Below are 16,635 nucleotides of genomic sequence, written 5' to 3'. Positions count from 1 at the left end.
ACTCCCTTTTATCTGTGAATTCCCTGCATTTTGAGTCAAGAAGATTAAATGTTTAGCAGATGATTATCTCTTATTTCTCACAAAATACATTAGCTCCACTTGTATCATGCTTTACATAAAACCAGGAATAAGTGTTAAACCAAAGCTTATTAAAGGCAGAGCTTCAAGATACCTTTTTCAACAATTTTTAAAACAAAGGACTCAAGTTCAATGTATTAATTTGTCTCGCAGCCGGACATGGCATAATGTGACTGTACTGTATGTTCATGTTATCTTTACAATTGAGTGACAAACACTGAGACAATGGAGGAGTAGTTGTCGTATCATCTCGCCTGACTGCGACACTTGAATCGGTCTCACAAGGTTTCTTTACAGATAATTTGAGGGACAGTCATGCTTCTTAGAAGGATTATTACTCAACTCATCTGACAACCATCGGCAAAGGCCAGTGTGACTAAAAGTCTAAGGGTGGAATGTTTTAAGTTGGCCTGACAAATTAGGCGTTGGAATTGTATTTGTGATGTCTATACAATTAAGTCCTTCACTGGTTGTCTATTGGTTGCATTTTGGACAACACATAATCCAGCTAGTCTCCACATGGAGAACCAGTTAAATACATTATTCTGTTCTTTGAATTTTTCATTTGTTAAATGGTAATATTCTAACCTAATGATGCCATTTAATCACATTACATGTATCTTAATTAAACTCTCACTTGGTTCTTGAGGCACACGTATACATTATAGCAATAAAATAATGGCAAATCACTCACATTCCAATAATTAATACTTCCTCTAAAAGAAGTTCCAATGAAGTCCTGTCAACGCTTTACTCACTGCTGTGTGGTTTTTGCACATGTATTTCAAGTACCAACTTTATGTCTTCACTATGCAGCTAAAGAAAACCCAGCATTATTCATTAGGAGTTCATTGTTTACTGCTGCTTTAATGCCTAATACAAATCTATACTACAACGCATATTTTCCCCCTCTCGATCCTTTCACTCCCAGCAGCCTGAAACACGATCTGCTCTCCCATCAAATTAATAACCACATTGTGGAATGTGCCGTTTCAGCAAAGGACATAATAAAAGAAGACACACAAAGATGTGCGAGGAAACTAACGATCAGAGTAAATGAACACTAATAAGAGGAAACAAATCATCTCTTTGCCATCTTTTCTCACCCTGCCAACTTCATATTCCTCCCTGTCAACTTCACTCAATCAAATATCAACGAATCAAGAAGAGAAATATGCGAAAGAAAACAAAAGACGAGGTGTGGCTGTGTCTCTGCAGGATCCGACAGATAACTGGAATGAGTGGATAGCCCAGTAGAGAAAAAAAACAGAGAACATTTTCTGCAGGGATAAAATGATTTCGAGGCCTCACGCCCACCAGCTGATGGTTTACATGCATTGAAGAGTTTACAGCATGTGCTTATAGATACACACTCATCCTGCAGCCTGTTTAAAAGTCCCATAAAAGAGACGTGTGCCCAGGGGTTAGTTCAATAGCATCGTTGTTTCCATTTCTTCTTTCTTTGTATTGACGTGGCCCAAGCAGGATGCAGCTGTAAAATATATCCCTGTTCCAACCCACTGCATAACAGGAAACCAACACACTACTTTAACTGATACAAGCCAGTTCATTGTCTGAATACCTTGTGTACATAACTTTAGTTTACACAGCGTTATGTATTTTATGTAGAACTGAATTCTATAAATCTACATTATAGTACATTATAAGCATTATAACTACCAGTAGAGATAATGGGCCTTTTAGGTTTACAAAAAGTGGCCTGATATCCAGATCAAAGAAACAAGTGATAGGTGACTACCTGTAATTAGCTGCTTCTGTGGTAGTAATCATAAGGGTGGTGACATTGGATCCTGCCTTCTGTCTGCCTTCTCTCCATGCTGTTTCAAAGGGCTGTTATAAATTCTCGACTAAGGTGGACAGTTTAAAACGTGTGAAATGTTTGTTGTGCTGCAGAAATATATTCCCTGTACGTTTTTCAAAGGGCCCCTCTCTAAAGCATCAGTTTCAGCGGCTCAGTCAGTCATACACTGAACAAAAATATAAATGCAACACTTTTGTTTTTGCTCCCATTTTTCATGAGATGAACTCAAAGATCTAAAACATTTTCTATATACACAAAATAACCATTTCTCTCAAATATTGTTCACAAATCTGAAAAAATCTGTGATAGTGAGCACTTCTCCTTTGCCGAGATAATCCATCCCACCTCACAGGTGTGGCATATCAAGATGCTGATTAGACAGCATGATTATTGCACAGGTGTGCCTTAGGCTGGCCACAATAAAAGGCCACTCTGAAACGTGCAGTTTTGCTTTATTGGGGGGGTCTGGGGGGGTCCGAAAACCAGTCAGTATCTGGTGTGACCACCATTTGCCTCACGCAGTGCAACACATCTCCTTCGCATAGAGTTGATCAGGTTGTTGATTGTGGCCTGTGGAATGTTGGTCCACTCCTCTTCAATGGCTGTGCGAAGTTGCTGGATATTGGCAGGAACTGGAACACGCTGTCGTATATGCCGATCCAGAGCTTCCCAAACATGCTCAATGGGTGACATGTCCGGTGAGTATGCTGGCCATGCAAGAACTGGGATGTTTTCAGCCTCCAGGAATTGTGTACAGATCCTTGCAACATGGGGCCGTGCATTATCAAGCAACATTCAATTCACGGGAAACAGCTCTGGTGGACATTCCTGCTGTCAGCATGCCAATTGCACGCTCCCTCAAAACTTGCGACATCTGTGGCATTGTGCTGTCTGATAAAACTGAACATTTCAGAGTGGCCTTTTATTGTGGCCAGCCTAAGGCACACCTGTGCAATAATCATGCTGTCTAATCAGCATCTTGATATGCCACACCTGTGAGGTGGGATGGATTATCTCGGCAAAGGAGAAGTGCTCACTATCACAGATCTTTTCAGATTTGTGAACAATATTTGAGATAAATGGTTATTTTGTGTATATAGAAAATGTTTTAGATCTTTGAGTTCATCTCATGAAAAATGGGAGCAAAAACAAAAGTGTTGCATTTATATTTTTGTTCAGTCAGACTACATACTTTAGCCGGGGAAAAGGAGCTGCTGCAGACATATAACTGAGGCCATCTATGTATTGCATGAACATGAACAAACATCCTGTGCAAACACTTGTATTCAAACAGCACAGGATAGCTGTAGAGCAAACAGTACTTACATCTCTAGTATCCAGCTGATACTCTGTTGTTGTTGCACGGAAACAAATAACACTACGCACATGTGGTATGCATGGGAGTAAATTAACAAATAATACCCGTAGGGAACAGCAGAATTAAAAAGTACAATGCTAGGAAATGTTTGTACTGCTTGTCACTGTTGGCATAGTACATCTATGGTTAAAGGATTGGTTAATAGTAGGGTGTGAGATCAACTGTTCTGTTCTGTACAGAGGTGAGAACAATAAACATTTGCAGTGTGAGCCACAAACGTTGCCAAAAACAGAAAGACAGGTAGAAACACAAGTAGAGAGCGTGTGTGTGCACACTTGTGAAATGATGTTCTTTCTCATTTAAAGACTTGTCCTAATCAGTTAAACACTTCACCTGAATGCGTGCACCGGAGAGCGAGTGCATTCATGCATGAACACAAGACTGCATACACACCCTTTTTTCTGATTCTGCGTGGGGAGTGCATGTACCTGACAGGTGGGGCTTAACGGTTTGGGTCTAATACACTTTTATTTTTTTGCCAGGCATGTTTGCTAAGCCTTAAGGAGCACCACTTATGCACTGAGTTACACCAAAACCAGCCACTTCCAATTTCTCATACACATACTTGATTGAAATATCTCTATTAATGGTTCATGATGCAGTATCTGAAGCAACATAAAGAGTGTTTTTTCCTGTGTGCACAACAACCTACATTTGAAGTCATCTCTCTCACCTAACCTGACTTGCTGCCTGTCTTTTTCACAACCTGATCTGGGAGGTAGGCTAGGAGCCAACATAATAAAAGAGTAAACACAGGTATAATACAAAAGGAAGATATATGTGTAGAGGATCTTCTTTGTAATGCTGTTACTGTATAGCTACCATTTTAAGCCGCACACACTGTATTTGCATACAGTGCATGCATGTAAGTATGAAGAATGATGTCACAAGAAGATAAGTGCTTCTTCTACAGCATTCTCAAACTAAACTTTCCCTGGGGTTCTATAAAATGTGTGACTCATGCAATGTGGGCCTGCTCCAACAGACATTACCTCTGCAAGCTATTCACCAAAACGTAGACTAGCAATATTCCTTATAGAATTGCAAATCCCCATTTTTCTGCAGCAACATCATGCTTGTGAAAATGTAAAATGTATTTGGCCTCCGTGGTGATATACAGAGAGCTGCAGGAGTGAGTCCTTAAACCCAGAAATGAGTTAGCTATAAGCACTTTGTTACTTCATATCAATGTTTTGTTTTTTTAAATTGGTTGGATGTCTGAAATAAGGTCTGACTTCTTATTGAACTGGTATAAATTGTTCAGGGGATTGCTAATATACTTCAAAATGTTTACAATTGGTGTTAACTTATGACGATGATCCTTCTGAAAGAACATTTATTCCTCACCGAGCTAATTCTCTGCAAAAATCCAATAAAAAAGAATTCCCCTTGGGCGTTTGTTGAGGGAAATTTGATGCTAACTTCTGCTTACGTGGACTACAACTATAAGTTATCCCTGCACCACATGTATGTCTTCTAAGCAATAACACTAAGTGACACTTTATAACTTTTTTAGGAATACTCACATAGGCATCAGGGAAGGCCCTGTATTTGGATGCTAAAATCTTCTCAGGCTCCATTTCTTGCCTGGCCTGGTAGCCCCCCATGCCGCCATCACTACTGAAGCTCCTCTGCAGGATAGGATTGCGCAGTGCTCCAGTACCTGCACCAGTCCCCTGTGTCTGGCCGAACATGGATAAGGGGAAGTTTGCGGTGTTGTAAGGCCTCTGGAGGTCTATGGGGCTGGTGGGGCTGAGGAGGCGGGTGGGACTGTTGCTGGAGGTGGGTGAGCCGATGCCCAGCAGGGGGGGCCGACTCAAACGACTGTTGGGGTCTTCGGCCCCGGACATGGAGCTCGACGAGGAGTTCAAAAGGAAGGAGAGACGCTCGAAGCGAGACCCCCCTGCTTCTGTTCCCGGTTCACCGAGCTTCTTGTGTCCCATACTGATGCGGTCGTTTGAAAGCCCCGTATCAGGGAGCGAGCCGGTGCGGAAGAGCGGGTGATGGGCCTTTCCGTTTTCCATGGTCTGATCTATGGATGATAACCTGTGGTTTTTAAAGATGAGACTGTTGTCTATGCGGGAGCCAATGCCGGAAGGTGAATGCAATCCATTTCCATTCAGCACGGGGGATTTTAATTCCTCAGGCGAAGAGTCAAAGGATGTTCTCATTACTAGACTGTTGGTTGCAGACACTCTCAGGGGCAAGTTCAGCATATTGGATCCAGGCGGCTGCTGCTCCTACAGGGGAGTAAAGAAAGGTAAAGGCTTGATTAGACCAAGTTGCAAAACAGAACATCCAGTCTCCTGTTATTTCAGATAAACCACAGATGGATAATTGAAAAATGTAGTTGTTTTTTTTACCAGTTAATGAGTTAAAAAAACAGCTGTCAAACCATTTCCAACTGCTAAATATATTTATATAAATAGTACTGTTATGTCATGAGCCTAGATGTAGATTGTCATGCTCAATGCAATAATATGCATGAACTGTTGTTGTGAAAAACTGAAAACAGTCTAACCCTGATTTAAATTGCATTTTAGAAGTATGAGATTACGTGTTTTGACTAAGTAACAACAATTCACAGAATTGAAAATGTCTGAATGTACTCTACCTGCTGGTTCTGCTTGAGTAGTTCCAGTGGTGAGCGAGTGTCTCTGGTGATGTTCCTCTTCAGTCCCAGATCAGCAGGCAGAGTGTAATTTACTTTGATTGACTCTGCAGGGTTTCCCATTGCCTCCATCTTTTTAGTGGGGCTCCTGATGAAGTCAGGCATGTCGAAGGTGATGGGGCTGGGAGCATCCTCATTGATCGGTGGCAGGGAGGAGAGGAGGACCGGAGGAGGCCCACGAAGTCCTGTGTTCCTGGGTCTAAAGGAAGGTCCCATGTTCTTCAGGGTATCCACTAGGCTATCCATGTCCAACTGGTACGGGGAGTCTGCGTCGGGGGAGGAAGGGGGAGTGGAGGGGCGAGCTGCAGGCTCGGAAACTAGCTCCACCAGCGTGGCCTTGAACACTCCAGTAAAACGGAATGAGTCGTCGTCTTTGTCTTGGAAACTGTCGAAGGTGTCCTGGATGGATTGTTGTGTCGAGGTGAAGCTAGACGAAGGCAGCTGCTGTGAGTCCCAGCCTGACTTTATCCTCTCTGACTCTGCCTCTCTCTCCATGGCAGGTGCAGCAGGCTCCTCCTCCTCCACTAAACTCCGCTTCCACTCCTCCTTTGGTGCCTCTGCTGGCTCGCTCTCATAGCTCTGATAAATCCTGCTCCTGTCAGTCAGTCTGCTGCCATAGCGATCCTCTGAATAGAGGGAGGGGGAGGGGTCACTCAGGTGTTTGTATGCTGAAGCCTCTGGGAGATCAGAATAGGAGGAAGACTCTTTTGTGTACGGTATGTACTGAGAAACTCCGTCAAATTTGTTCTTCCATCTGTACTCTGAGCCTGTATCTGTAGCCGTGTCCTGGCTATCCTCAGTGGTATTGGCTTCAGTCACTTTACGGTATTTAAATGTGGTATCATCCTCTTCAGGGAGAGATGAATTCTTTAGGGACAGTTTGGTGCTCAGGCTGCTGTAGCCTGAGCTCATTTCGCCCACAGATTCCTTTTCGGCTTTAGGCAGCTGATTCTTTAAAACAAAGACTTCTGAAGCTACTGTCAGGGATCTGGGTAGATACAGAAAAAAGGGCAAAGATGAGAAACACAGAATAAACAGCGCCGGAGTTTGATAGACCACAGTGTATCAAACACTGCAGAGCCTCGTGGTGGTCATGCAATGCCAACAATGCAAATTATACAAAGCAACTTTTATTTTGTCAGGCAAATAAATAAATAAAATAAAGTTTACAAAGGCCTCATCAATGCAAAAACTGGTGCACTAGGTTCCAATCTCAATTTCCTGTCAAGTAGTTGAAGAGTCTGAATTTCTTGTACAAACTGTTTCTAAAATGCAGTTAGTTATGTGACATAATAACTAACAATTAGTTCATGTTCACATAAGCAAACAACTGTCAGCTATAATTCAGGGTTACTCAAAGTCAACACTACATTTATAGTATATGAACTGTGATAAGCAAACTCTTTAGCAATGTCAATATGCTGTATATTTACAGGTATGTACATGCCATGGCATAAAGTCAACAACCCCAAGACGATTTTGTTAATGATAAGTAGACTTGTTTCCAAGCACTTCATAAATGTCTGATTTACTGATGATCAAACGTTTTTTTTAATTGTTTTACACCTGCAAACCTTTCTAACCGGAATAAAAAGGGAAGTTGGGATTTATTCATGGGTGTAGACATGAAAGCCCTCAAATCTGACAGTGTAATTATGCAAAATGTGGTTTCTATTGATATGTTGAGTCTTGCAAGTGCATGCACGCTTCACATACTTGACAAGAGAACAATACATATTTAATGAGAATTGTGTGGGACTTAAATATGCGTTTAATTAAACGGCAAAAAGCTTTCACAAGTCAAAAGTCAATCTGAGTTAAGCCCAGTGAATCATTTGACATTATATTATAATAATAATGTTGTGCTGTTCTCACAGACTGTGGTGACTATCAGGTAAAGGTGAAAAGGGTTGCCAAATGACACACAAAAATGCACATTGTGACTCACTGTCATCATGCACAGGGCGGATTTTACAAATGTCATGAGAATAAAAAAATAAAAGGATACAATTATACAGGTATTTTGTTGTTGTATTGCCACATTTGAGGCAGGCATTTGAGCACTGTAACAGAAAAGGGACAGAGGTAACATTTCATAAAACAATTTAAGAAATACATGAAAAATGAGCAGGAATGTCCACAAGTTTTGAGGACATTTATCATCATAGCATCATTGGGTGCATGTGTGCAACACATTCAGGTTTCAGTGGCCCTGAACAGATTTGGTTCCAAACACAGAGAATGAGTCTCTGTATATTTGTTTGTTCTGCAGATCCAGCTAAATGGTTCAAGAGGTCTAACATAGATGCTGTTTACAATCAAATGTAATTTAATCTCCCCTGATATTGTAAATAAATCACTGAACCTTTAAACAAATACACACTAAAACACAAACTCAGTGTAGTAAGCTTTCAATGGTCGAAAGAAAGGAAGTCTTTATTACTTAACTCATCCTTCACACTGGCATTTATCTTAATATATTCTCGTCAAATTTGTCATTATTTTTTCAATCACCCACACAGATTTCTTTTCAGAAGTGCAATGGAGTAAATTGATTTAAATCCAAGAAAATAAAGAAGGTTTAAATGTGAAATAAAAAAAAGAGAGCCAAAAATAGGATATGGATTAGCGTCTGTGGCATCTTCCCCAAGCCCCTTGATCCCCCAGGTGGATACATTCTGCTCCTGGGACATGTGGGGTACATTTCTGCTGTAACCACAGAACCACACGTCCACACCTATCCCAGAGGGCACCTGCACATTCTGGCGCTGATGCAACATCTCCTCATAGACTGTACTTCTTTCATGCTAATATATGTCATAATATAATAATATGTCATAATAATATGTCATACCTTACTAAATTTAGCAAGGAGACAGATCGACAAGAACATTAGTATATTAAGTTGAATGTTCAGGAACATTATATAAGCCTAAACAAACATACTCAGAAATGGAATTCCATGTGCTGTAACAAGTATCCGCCTCAACAGGGACTCTGAGTTAATGCGTATTAGTATATATAATGACACAAGGGGAAAAAGAGTGTTGCACATGAAAGGAAAGCATACTATGCATGTTTGAATATGGTATCATTTGAGTTCTCTTTCACGCTCGGCCATGCAAAACCGAGGATCAAAGAGTTACATCTGCCTTCATTTAATTTCTCAGTAAATATTAAACTCCTCTTAACCGTGAATACTCCTCTTTCTATACTGATTAACATTCTAAAAATACTTCTCTATTATCTCTATGAGGGTAGTCACTGTACGAACTTTAGTCAAACTTTCCCATCACAAGAGACTATCTTGTGATGGGATCACTCAAGCTGCAATGACCTTGGTTGGCTGGGGTTGCAATAGCCATTCCCCTACTAGCTAAAAAACAATGCCAGCATCGCTGTCAAGACTGCTGAAAACATGTGCATACCAAAAAGGTACAACAAGATGCTTAGGATATATTAGGATAAGCACATTGACACAATGCTGCGAAGCAAATATTAGTATGTGTCTTTACTAGACACAGTACATCTCGGGTGGAGTCTTTAATAATATTGATTTTGAATGGTCGCCAGTCAAAGTGATGTGCCAAGATGAAATCAAGCATGCAGAACACGTGAAGGCGATGGAAACAAACTTTTTAGATCTGGTTGAGTCTGCATGTCTAAAAATATGATTTCTCTCTATAAATCTATGAGTGGGAAAAGAGCACATTTCTTGCTCCCTTTCTCTTTACATATGTTTAGGGCAACCCAGTCTCACAGTCTGCGTACAAATGTCACGACTTTGCAAAGGCGTGCAATAGATACGCAGAAGTCCGATTTTGCATGCATATGATACGCTGATATTGCACCTCAAACATTAAAACAAAGAGCTCTGTGGCTTCAGGCTTGATCGCCGTTCCAATGACAGTTTTAATGTTTGTGGTGCAATAAACGACACAGCAGCTTATTGGGTTAGGGTTAGGGTTAAATAAATGGCAAAGATATGTAGAAAATACACGCATTTAAGATACGTTCATAACAAACGTAATGTGGGAGAAAATTGTAGAAAAAAAACGTATTTGACATACGTTCATAACAAACGTAACGTGGGAGTATCATATGCACGCAAAATCGGACTTCTGCGTATCTATTGCACGCCTTTGCAAAGTCGTAACATTTGTGCGCAGACTCTCTGAAGAGAGCAGCTTTACTAAGCTCAAGGCAGAGGGGTTAAGTGTAGTAGAGACATCATCAATGTGAACATTGTCTTCATACCATGAATCCTAAGCATAGGATGTCGCGTCCAGACCTTATGAGGTTAAGATTTAAAGGGAAGTGCACAGAACCTGCCTGAAGTGATGTCACATGAGTGAGCGTCTGTATAGATGAAGAAAAAAAGATCTAGAGATATGGAGACTTGTATTGCTCCATTCGTTCCTCTGCCTGCTGCTTGAGGCTAAAATGTGAGTTGCATTGTGGGTCATGTATGCGCCAGGTTACTTGAAGGTATAAAATGTGGTATAAACAAAACGTAATCTCTGGTTCTGCTTTTGTTGTTGTCAAAAAATTATAAATCAGTGGAGTGCTCTTTAATATATAATACAACAACAAAAAGAGTACTTTTTACTCAAATGCTGTTGATAAAAAAACTGACATTTAGCCATTTCATACAAAGGGTTGGCTAAATGTCTATGTCAAGACAAGGTGGGAACTTCTTATGGTTATTTCACCAAAGACTTAAATATGTACTTGGTACTCTTTACATTTTAATTAACAAAGACAAATGTCATGTTTTTTGGCAAAGGTGCGGATTAAAGAATTGCCTATCCAGTCAGGATCATGAAATGAGCGATTGTTTTTTTCTGACCAGTTGAAATACATACAGTATAGAGTTTATTCAGTCAGTGAGAGTTAGGGTCATCAGTTCTCTAAAAGGTGGTCCACGTCTTCATCACTAACAGTGTTAAAGTGGCAATGATGTGGAAAAACACTAAAAGAAAGATTTTCTGTTAACCTATCAATTGTCAAACAGTAGGAAAAAGCCTCTAAGAAGTTACTTGTACAGATAGTAGGTGTAAATTAAGTCTGTCAAGCCAAGAGTCAAGAGCTAGGATTTCATGAAGATGTACAGTATTTGGTCACAGCATGATTTACAACAGCGACAATTCTCCACAAGTTTGTCATTCCACTAATTATCAAGGAATCTGTCAGACAAAAGCCAGTCTGTCACACATGAAAGGAAAACAAAAGACAAAGTTTAGTGGCAGAATTCTGACTAAACACCAGCAAGTGGCTCAACTGGCTTTATGGTAACAGAAACATCTCGACACTTGTGTGTTTCTGTAGAAAGAAAACACCCAACAAGGTAATCTGCTGAATTACAATTCTTAAGAAAAGTATCTGTATATCTTCAATCAACACCTTGGATGAGACGGTCGCCACATGTCTTGTTTAGATGCCTTCTTTTTCTCCTTATGACAACACTACAGGAGCCCTGTTAGTGAGGTGGGGCTGGCAGAATACCTCATCTTTCAACAAGCAGCTGGAACAGTGTTGATTTAAGAGTGGAAGTTGGTTGGCAAGTTTTGGAAAATGTACACTGAACAAAAATATAAACGCAACACTTTTGTTTTTGCTCCCATTTTTCATGAGATGAAGTCAAAGATCTAAAACATTTTCTATATACACAAAATAACCATTTCTCTCAAATATTGTTCACAAATCTGAAAAAATCTGTGATAGTGAGCACTTCTCCTTTGCCGAGATAATCCATCCCACCTCACAGGTGTGGCATATCAAGATGCTGATTAGACAGCATGATTATTGCACAGGTGTGCCTTAGGCTGGCCACAATAAAAGGCCACTCTGAAACGTGCAGTTTTGCTTTATTGGGGGGGTCTGGGGGGGTCCGAAAAACCAGTCAGTATCTGGTGTGAGGGGTAGGGTTAGGGTTAGGGTAATGTTGTGAATCGAGTGGCCTGTGTTCGTAGTCCATAACATACGCCTGCCCATACCATAACTCCACCACCACCATGGGCCACTCAATGGTTATTTTGTGTATAGAAAATGTTTTAGATCTTTGAGTTCTTCTCATGAAAAATGGGAGCAAAACAAAAGTGTTGCGTTTATATTTTTGTTCAGTGTAATACAGACACACGCACTGTGGTGAAAAAAGCTGCAGCAGTATAACAACTTCGTCTGTCTTTAATTCATATTATTACACTATGAACTGTAATGTATCTGATATATTGAATGCTTACAGTTAAACACAATATATACTTATTTTCCAAAGCAGCCAAGTATTTTGCATCTACATTTTTTTTAATGCATGAACAAAAAAGGCATTTAAGTGTATAAATATACATTTGGACTTCACTTTTTGTGATAGGGTTGTTTATGTATACAATGAATGCACTGTCCTTACCACTGCATCGCAAAGAGTCTAGGCCCTGTCTTATTTCTTTGTGTTGGCTTTGCTAAGTGTTGGTTTCAGTATTCCACTCAACTAAAACGACGCCTTTGCTGCCATCTTGTGCTTCATAAATACTTTATGAAGCACAAGTTGGGAAGGGTCTGTGTTTGCATAGGTACTTAAAATAAATGATGCACTAGATGTCAAACCTTTTGAGTTGACATATAAATAAGTCTCAAACTATATTAAATTAAAGCATGTTTCCTTGTTTTAATGTTCAATTGTGTTTATCCCTTGTAAAAGCCCTCAAAACTCACATTTTCGTGAAACCTGTGAGTAATGTGTGGCACTTCCTGTGATACTCTTATACCGTAGGATGGGGCTCTGCGAGTAAACATACTACTCAGATGTTGTCAACTGCAGGGAGAGGCTGGGGATATAAAGGCTGCTGGGAAACATGCCACAGTGATAAGTGACCACATCTGTTTGTATGAACTGCTCAAATCTCCATGTCCATATGTGTATGGAACAATTGTTTAAATGATATTCATTATTTACATAGCCATTTTTTTTTTTTCCCCTCACTTTATCTGTACCATCTGCTGTTGTAATAATGTACATTTCCCTGTTGGGACAAATATTTCTAATTCTGATTTTTGAGGAGTGTATAGTTCTTTTAAATAAATTACAATCCAAAAAGACACTTATCTTTTATTATAATTCACTCTTGTATGTTTTATGCAACCCAATCTCACGGCATTTCGTGTTCACCAACACGATTTTTAATCTATTGATTCGTGTTCACCAACACGATTTGCCCCTTTTTTTCGTGTTGCACAGCACAATTTTAAAAGCAATGTATTTCTACTGCCTGCAGCACGTCTTTTTCTCCGGTCGGGTCGAGGAAGACCGGAAGCTGTGTGGTTCATAAAAACATGTTCTTACTCAATATCAAGCCACAGTTATTGCTTTTATTTGAAATCGTATAATTTCGGACTTTTGTTGCCGTCTGTGAGGAAAATAAATGGGGCTCAGAGCCTCAGAATACGGAAATCTGTATTTTTAAATATTTTTTTCCTTCTAATTCGATATTCTTTTCAAAATAACACACTGTTATTTACTCACCAATAACACACAATTATCCTTGCTTTTATTTATTGGTTTAATTCCATAATCTCGGGCTTTTTAGGCGTCCGTCAGGAACTGAATTTCAAAATAAAAATAACCGGAAACAGACGTAGGGAACATTTCGAGCATCATTGCGATTGTCAACATTTCTGAGTTTAGGATGGCTGAAGACACTACACTACCCATAATCCCCAGCTATCGTTTAGGACTACAGTCCCGTAAGGTTACGCAGAGCGTCAAACAGCTGTGTGAAATGGAATGAAACCACGCCAGACTATCCAAAACTAGAATCGAACGCCCCCCCCAGAACTACACATGCTGGCTATTGTGTTTCGCAAAATGTTCTATGGGACGTCTCTACTGAACGTTTTCGTTTTTCCCACAATTAGAAGTTGCCAGTATTAAACACATTGGTGTTATCAAATGTAAAACATATAATTAATAAATGGGTGAAAATCGCTTGTGTCCATAATGCGCAGCATTAATACCCACATGACAGCTCATTGTTACTTTGTAATTCTACTCCACTACAATTCAGAGGTTAACCTGGTATTTTTACTCCACTGCATTTATTTGAGTTACTTTGCAGATTCTGATTAATTATGTGAAATATAAACAACCCTTAAATCAGACTTTAGTTACACCTGAGTAAAATTCAGGTAAGGTGATTGTCAAGTGCCAACAATCAGGAGAGATATTTGATAGTTGGTGCTTGAGAAGACTAAACATGTATCTGCAATTGACATGAATGGAAACGAGTAATAAAGTATATTCATTACTCGTTATTCTCTACTAATAGTTCATTAAAGACTGTATATTATGGCTATTTTGCACATCCCTTTCAAGATTTTCAAAGGTGTATTGACATATCATATACACAACTACGGTGTAGTTATGCAATGAATGAAACACTTGGGTCACAGGTTCCTCAACAGTGCATTACAAGACATCTATCAATATGTGTGTACCTCCACCATTAAACTGTCATATTCTGCACATTTCTTATTCTATCTACATACATACGAGTATAATTCATATGTATAATATCAGTTAAAATAAGTGCTTCAACATAGTTAACATTACAGGAAAGCAATATATTAGACGTTAAGTACTTTGTCAGGCTTAATATTTATCTGTAGATAGATACCCCCAAAGTGTTTTTCTTATTTAAAAGAAGACCTTAATCTGTTATTTAATGTTTAAATAAAGGTTAATTCGTTTTTCTGTTTTGCACCTCCTCCTATTAATATCTTTGTACATTCTGCACTAAACTGTTTTATTGTAGAGATCACTTATAGTATCTTCTTGATTTTTTATATTCTATATTTATACTTTCCCCCTATGAAAGTATGTACTCTTAATATTTTTTTAATCAAATAAAACATAATAATTCAAAACGTGCTTTAACCACTAGGCGGTGCACACAAGGTACACACAGCCATAATAACGTTGTATTATTAGTGTAGGACACTTTTGTTTTCGTACAACATCTGAAAATGTGTAGTTTTATGCATGCTTTTACATAATTTTACAGTATATTGCTATACTATTTCAGACTCAGTATTTACATTCTTACATTCAAAGAAAATCAGTAATATCTTCAAAAACTACAGTCCTTTTATATCAGCTGTGCACCGTTATGGTGTAAATATAACCTATCTGTGAATTTGATCAAATGTAAAAGTCAGCCGAATTAGTGTTGATACTGCAAGGAGACGTATTGTGTGAAGAGAAATTGAAGATGTTGTTTAATTGTTGAATATATTTATGATCCACGTCAAGTATTCAGTTTCGGCGGCATTTTCTCAGTTTTTCCAAAGGTCTTCTCATCAGGGCTCTATAAATAAAGAACTACGGCAGATCTGTAATATACAATGCAGCCGAACCGTGTATTACAATGCCGTTATGTGATGACTTTCAAAGAGAAAAGCAAGAGCGCTCGGAATTAAGTATTATTTTATTCTTTTAAAATGTTTTCCGGATTTCATATCATATAAACACCAAATCCCAGCATAAATTGCGGCTAAAACATCCAATAAGCGAGCTTAAAACCATAGCTGAGGATCTTGGGTAATCGCTCGAAATGCCTACGTCTGTTAACGGTTATTTTTATTTTGAAATTCAGTTCCTGACGGACGCCAAAAAAGCCAGAGATTATGGAATTAAACCAATAAATAAAAGCAAGGATAATTGTGTGTTATTGGTGAGTAAATAACAGTGTGTTATTTTGAAAAGAATAACAAATTAGATGGAAAAAAAGATTTAAAAAATACAGATTTCAGTATCCTGAGGCTCTGAGCCCTATTTATTTTCCTCACAGATGGCAACAAAAGTCCGAAATTATACGATTTCAAATAAAAGCAATAACTCTGGCTTGATATTGAGTAAGAACATGTTTTTATGAACCACACAGCTTCCGGTCTTCCTCGACCCGACCGGAGAAAAAGACGTGCTGCAGGCAGTAGAAATACATTGCTTTTAAAATCGTGCTGTGCAACACGAAAAAAAAGGGGCAAATCGTGTTGGTGAACACGAATCAATAGATTAAAAATCGTGTTGGTGAACACGAAATGCCGTGAGACTGGGTTGGTTTTATGACAGTTGATGTAGTGGATCTGAAAGCAATATAGGTGTTTTTGAGTTTAGCATTTTAATTGATTTCCCTCCTTATGCTCTACAAATGTAGTCTTCATAGAAAGTGTATTTAAAGCAGTGTGTGCTTTGGGAGTGTAAAGTAAGGAATCATTTACCACAGCCCGCTTCCAGGCACCGATAACCCCAGCTCAAAGCCCAGTGGTCCGCGCAAAGGGCAATGATGATAATGCTACATTGTTAACTACAAATTCAGGTTGAAATTGGAAAGTGAGAAAATCTAGTTAACGTTGGCTCTTAGCTGTTAGCAGTCGTTAGGCAGCACAGACCTGCTCCTAGCAAACAACAAGTAATGGATGTTGCGTTATGTGACATAATTACTCTACAGTGGACTAACTGTACTAACTGTACTGAGTGATATCTCAGTCGAACAAAAGGCCTCACTCTGTATGTAGATGATGACAGGTGACCTGTTGGCTGCAGATGCTTCATGGATTAGTCAGTCAATCATTAAAGTCACAGAGCTGAAGGTATGCGACAATGCTCCTCTGTTAACAAAGCACTTATATACT

At 39.2% G+C, this 16,635-nt stretch overlaps 1 protein-coding gene across 1 annotated transcript in view; it reads right to left on the bottom strand.

Moving 5' to 3' along the window:
* Positions 1-16,635, bottom strand: part of crybg2 (crystallin beta-gamma domain containing 2) — a 47,677-nt gene that overhangs the window by 13,531 nt on the left and 17,511 nt on the right. Inside the window, exons 5-6 of the mRNA XM_034215143.1 lie at positions 5,893-6,937; positions 4,805-5,518 (exon numbers count right to left, since the gene is read on the bottom strand). Of these exons, the coding sequence (XP_034071034.1) occupies positions 4,805-5,518; positions 5,893-6,937 (1,759 nt within the window). The remainder of the gene's footprint in view (positions 1-4,804; positions 5,519-5,892; positions 6,938-16,635) is intronic.

The sequence above is a fragment of the Gymnodraco acuticeps genome, unplaced genomic scaffold (genome assembly GCF_902827175.1).
Source record: "Gymnodraco acuticeps unplaced genomic scaffold, fGymAcu1.1, whole genome shotgun sequence".
Taxonomy (NCBI): Eukaryota; Metazoa; Chordata; class Actinopteri; order Perciformes; family Bathydraconidae; genus Gymnodraco; species Gymnodraco acuticeps.
The sequence above is the reverse complement of the archived record's forward strand: the minus strand, read 5'-3'. Positions and strand labels throughout refer to the sequence as shown.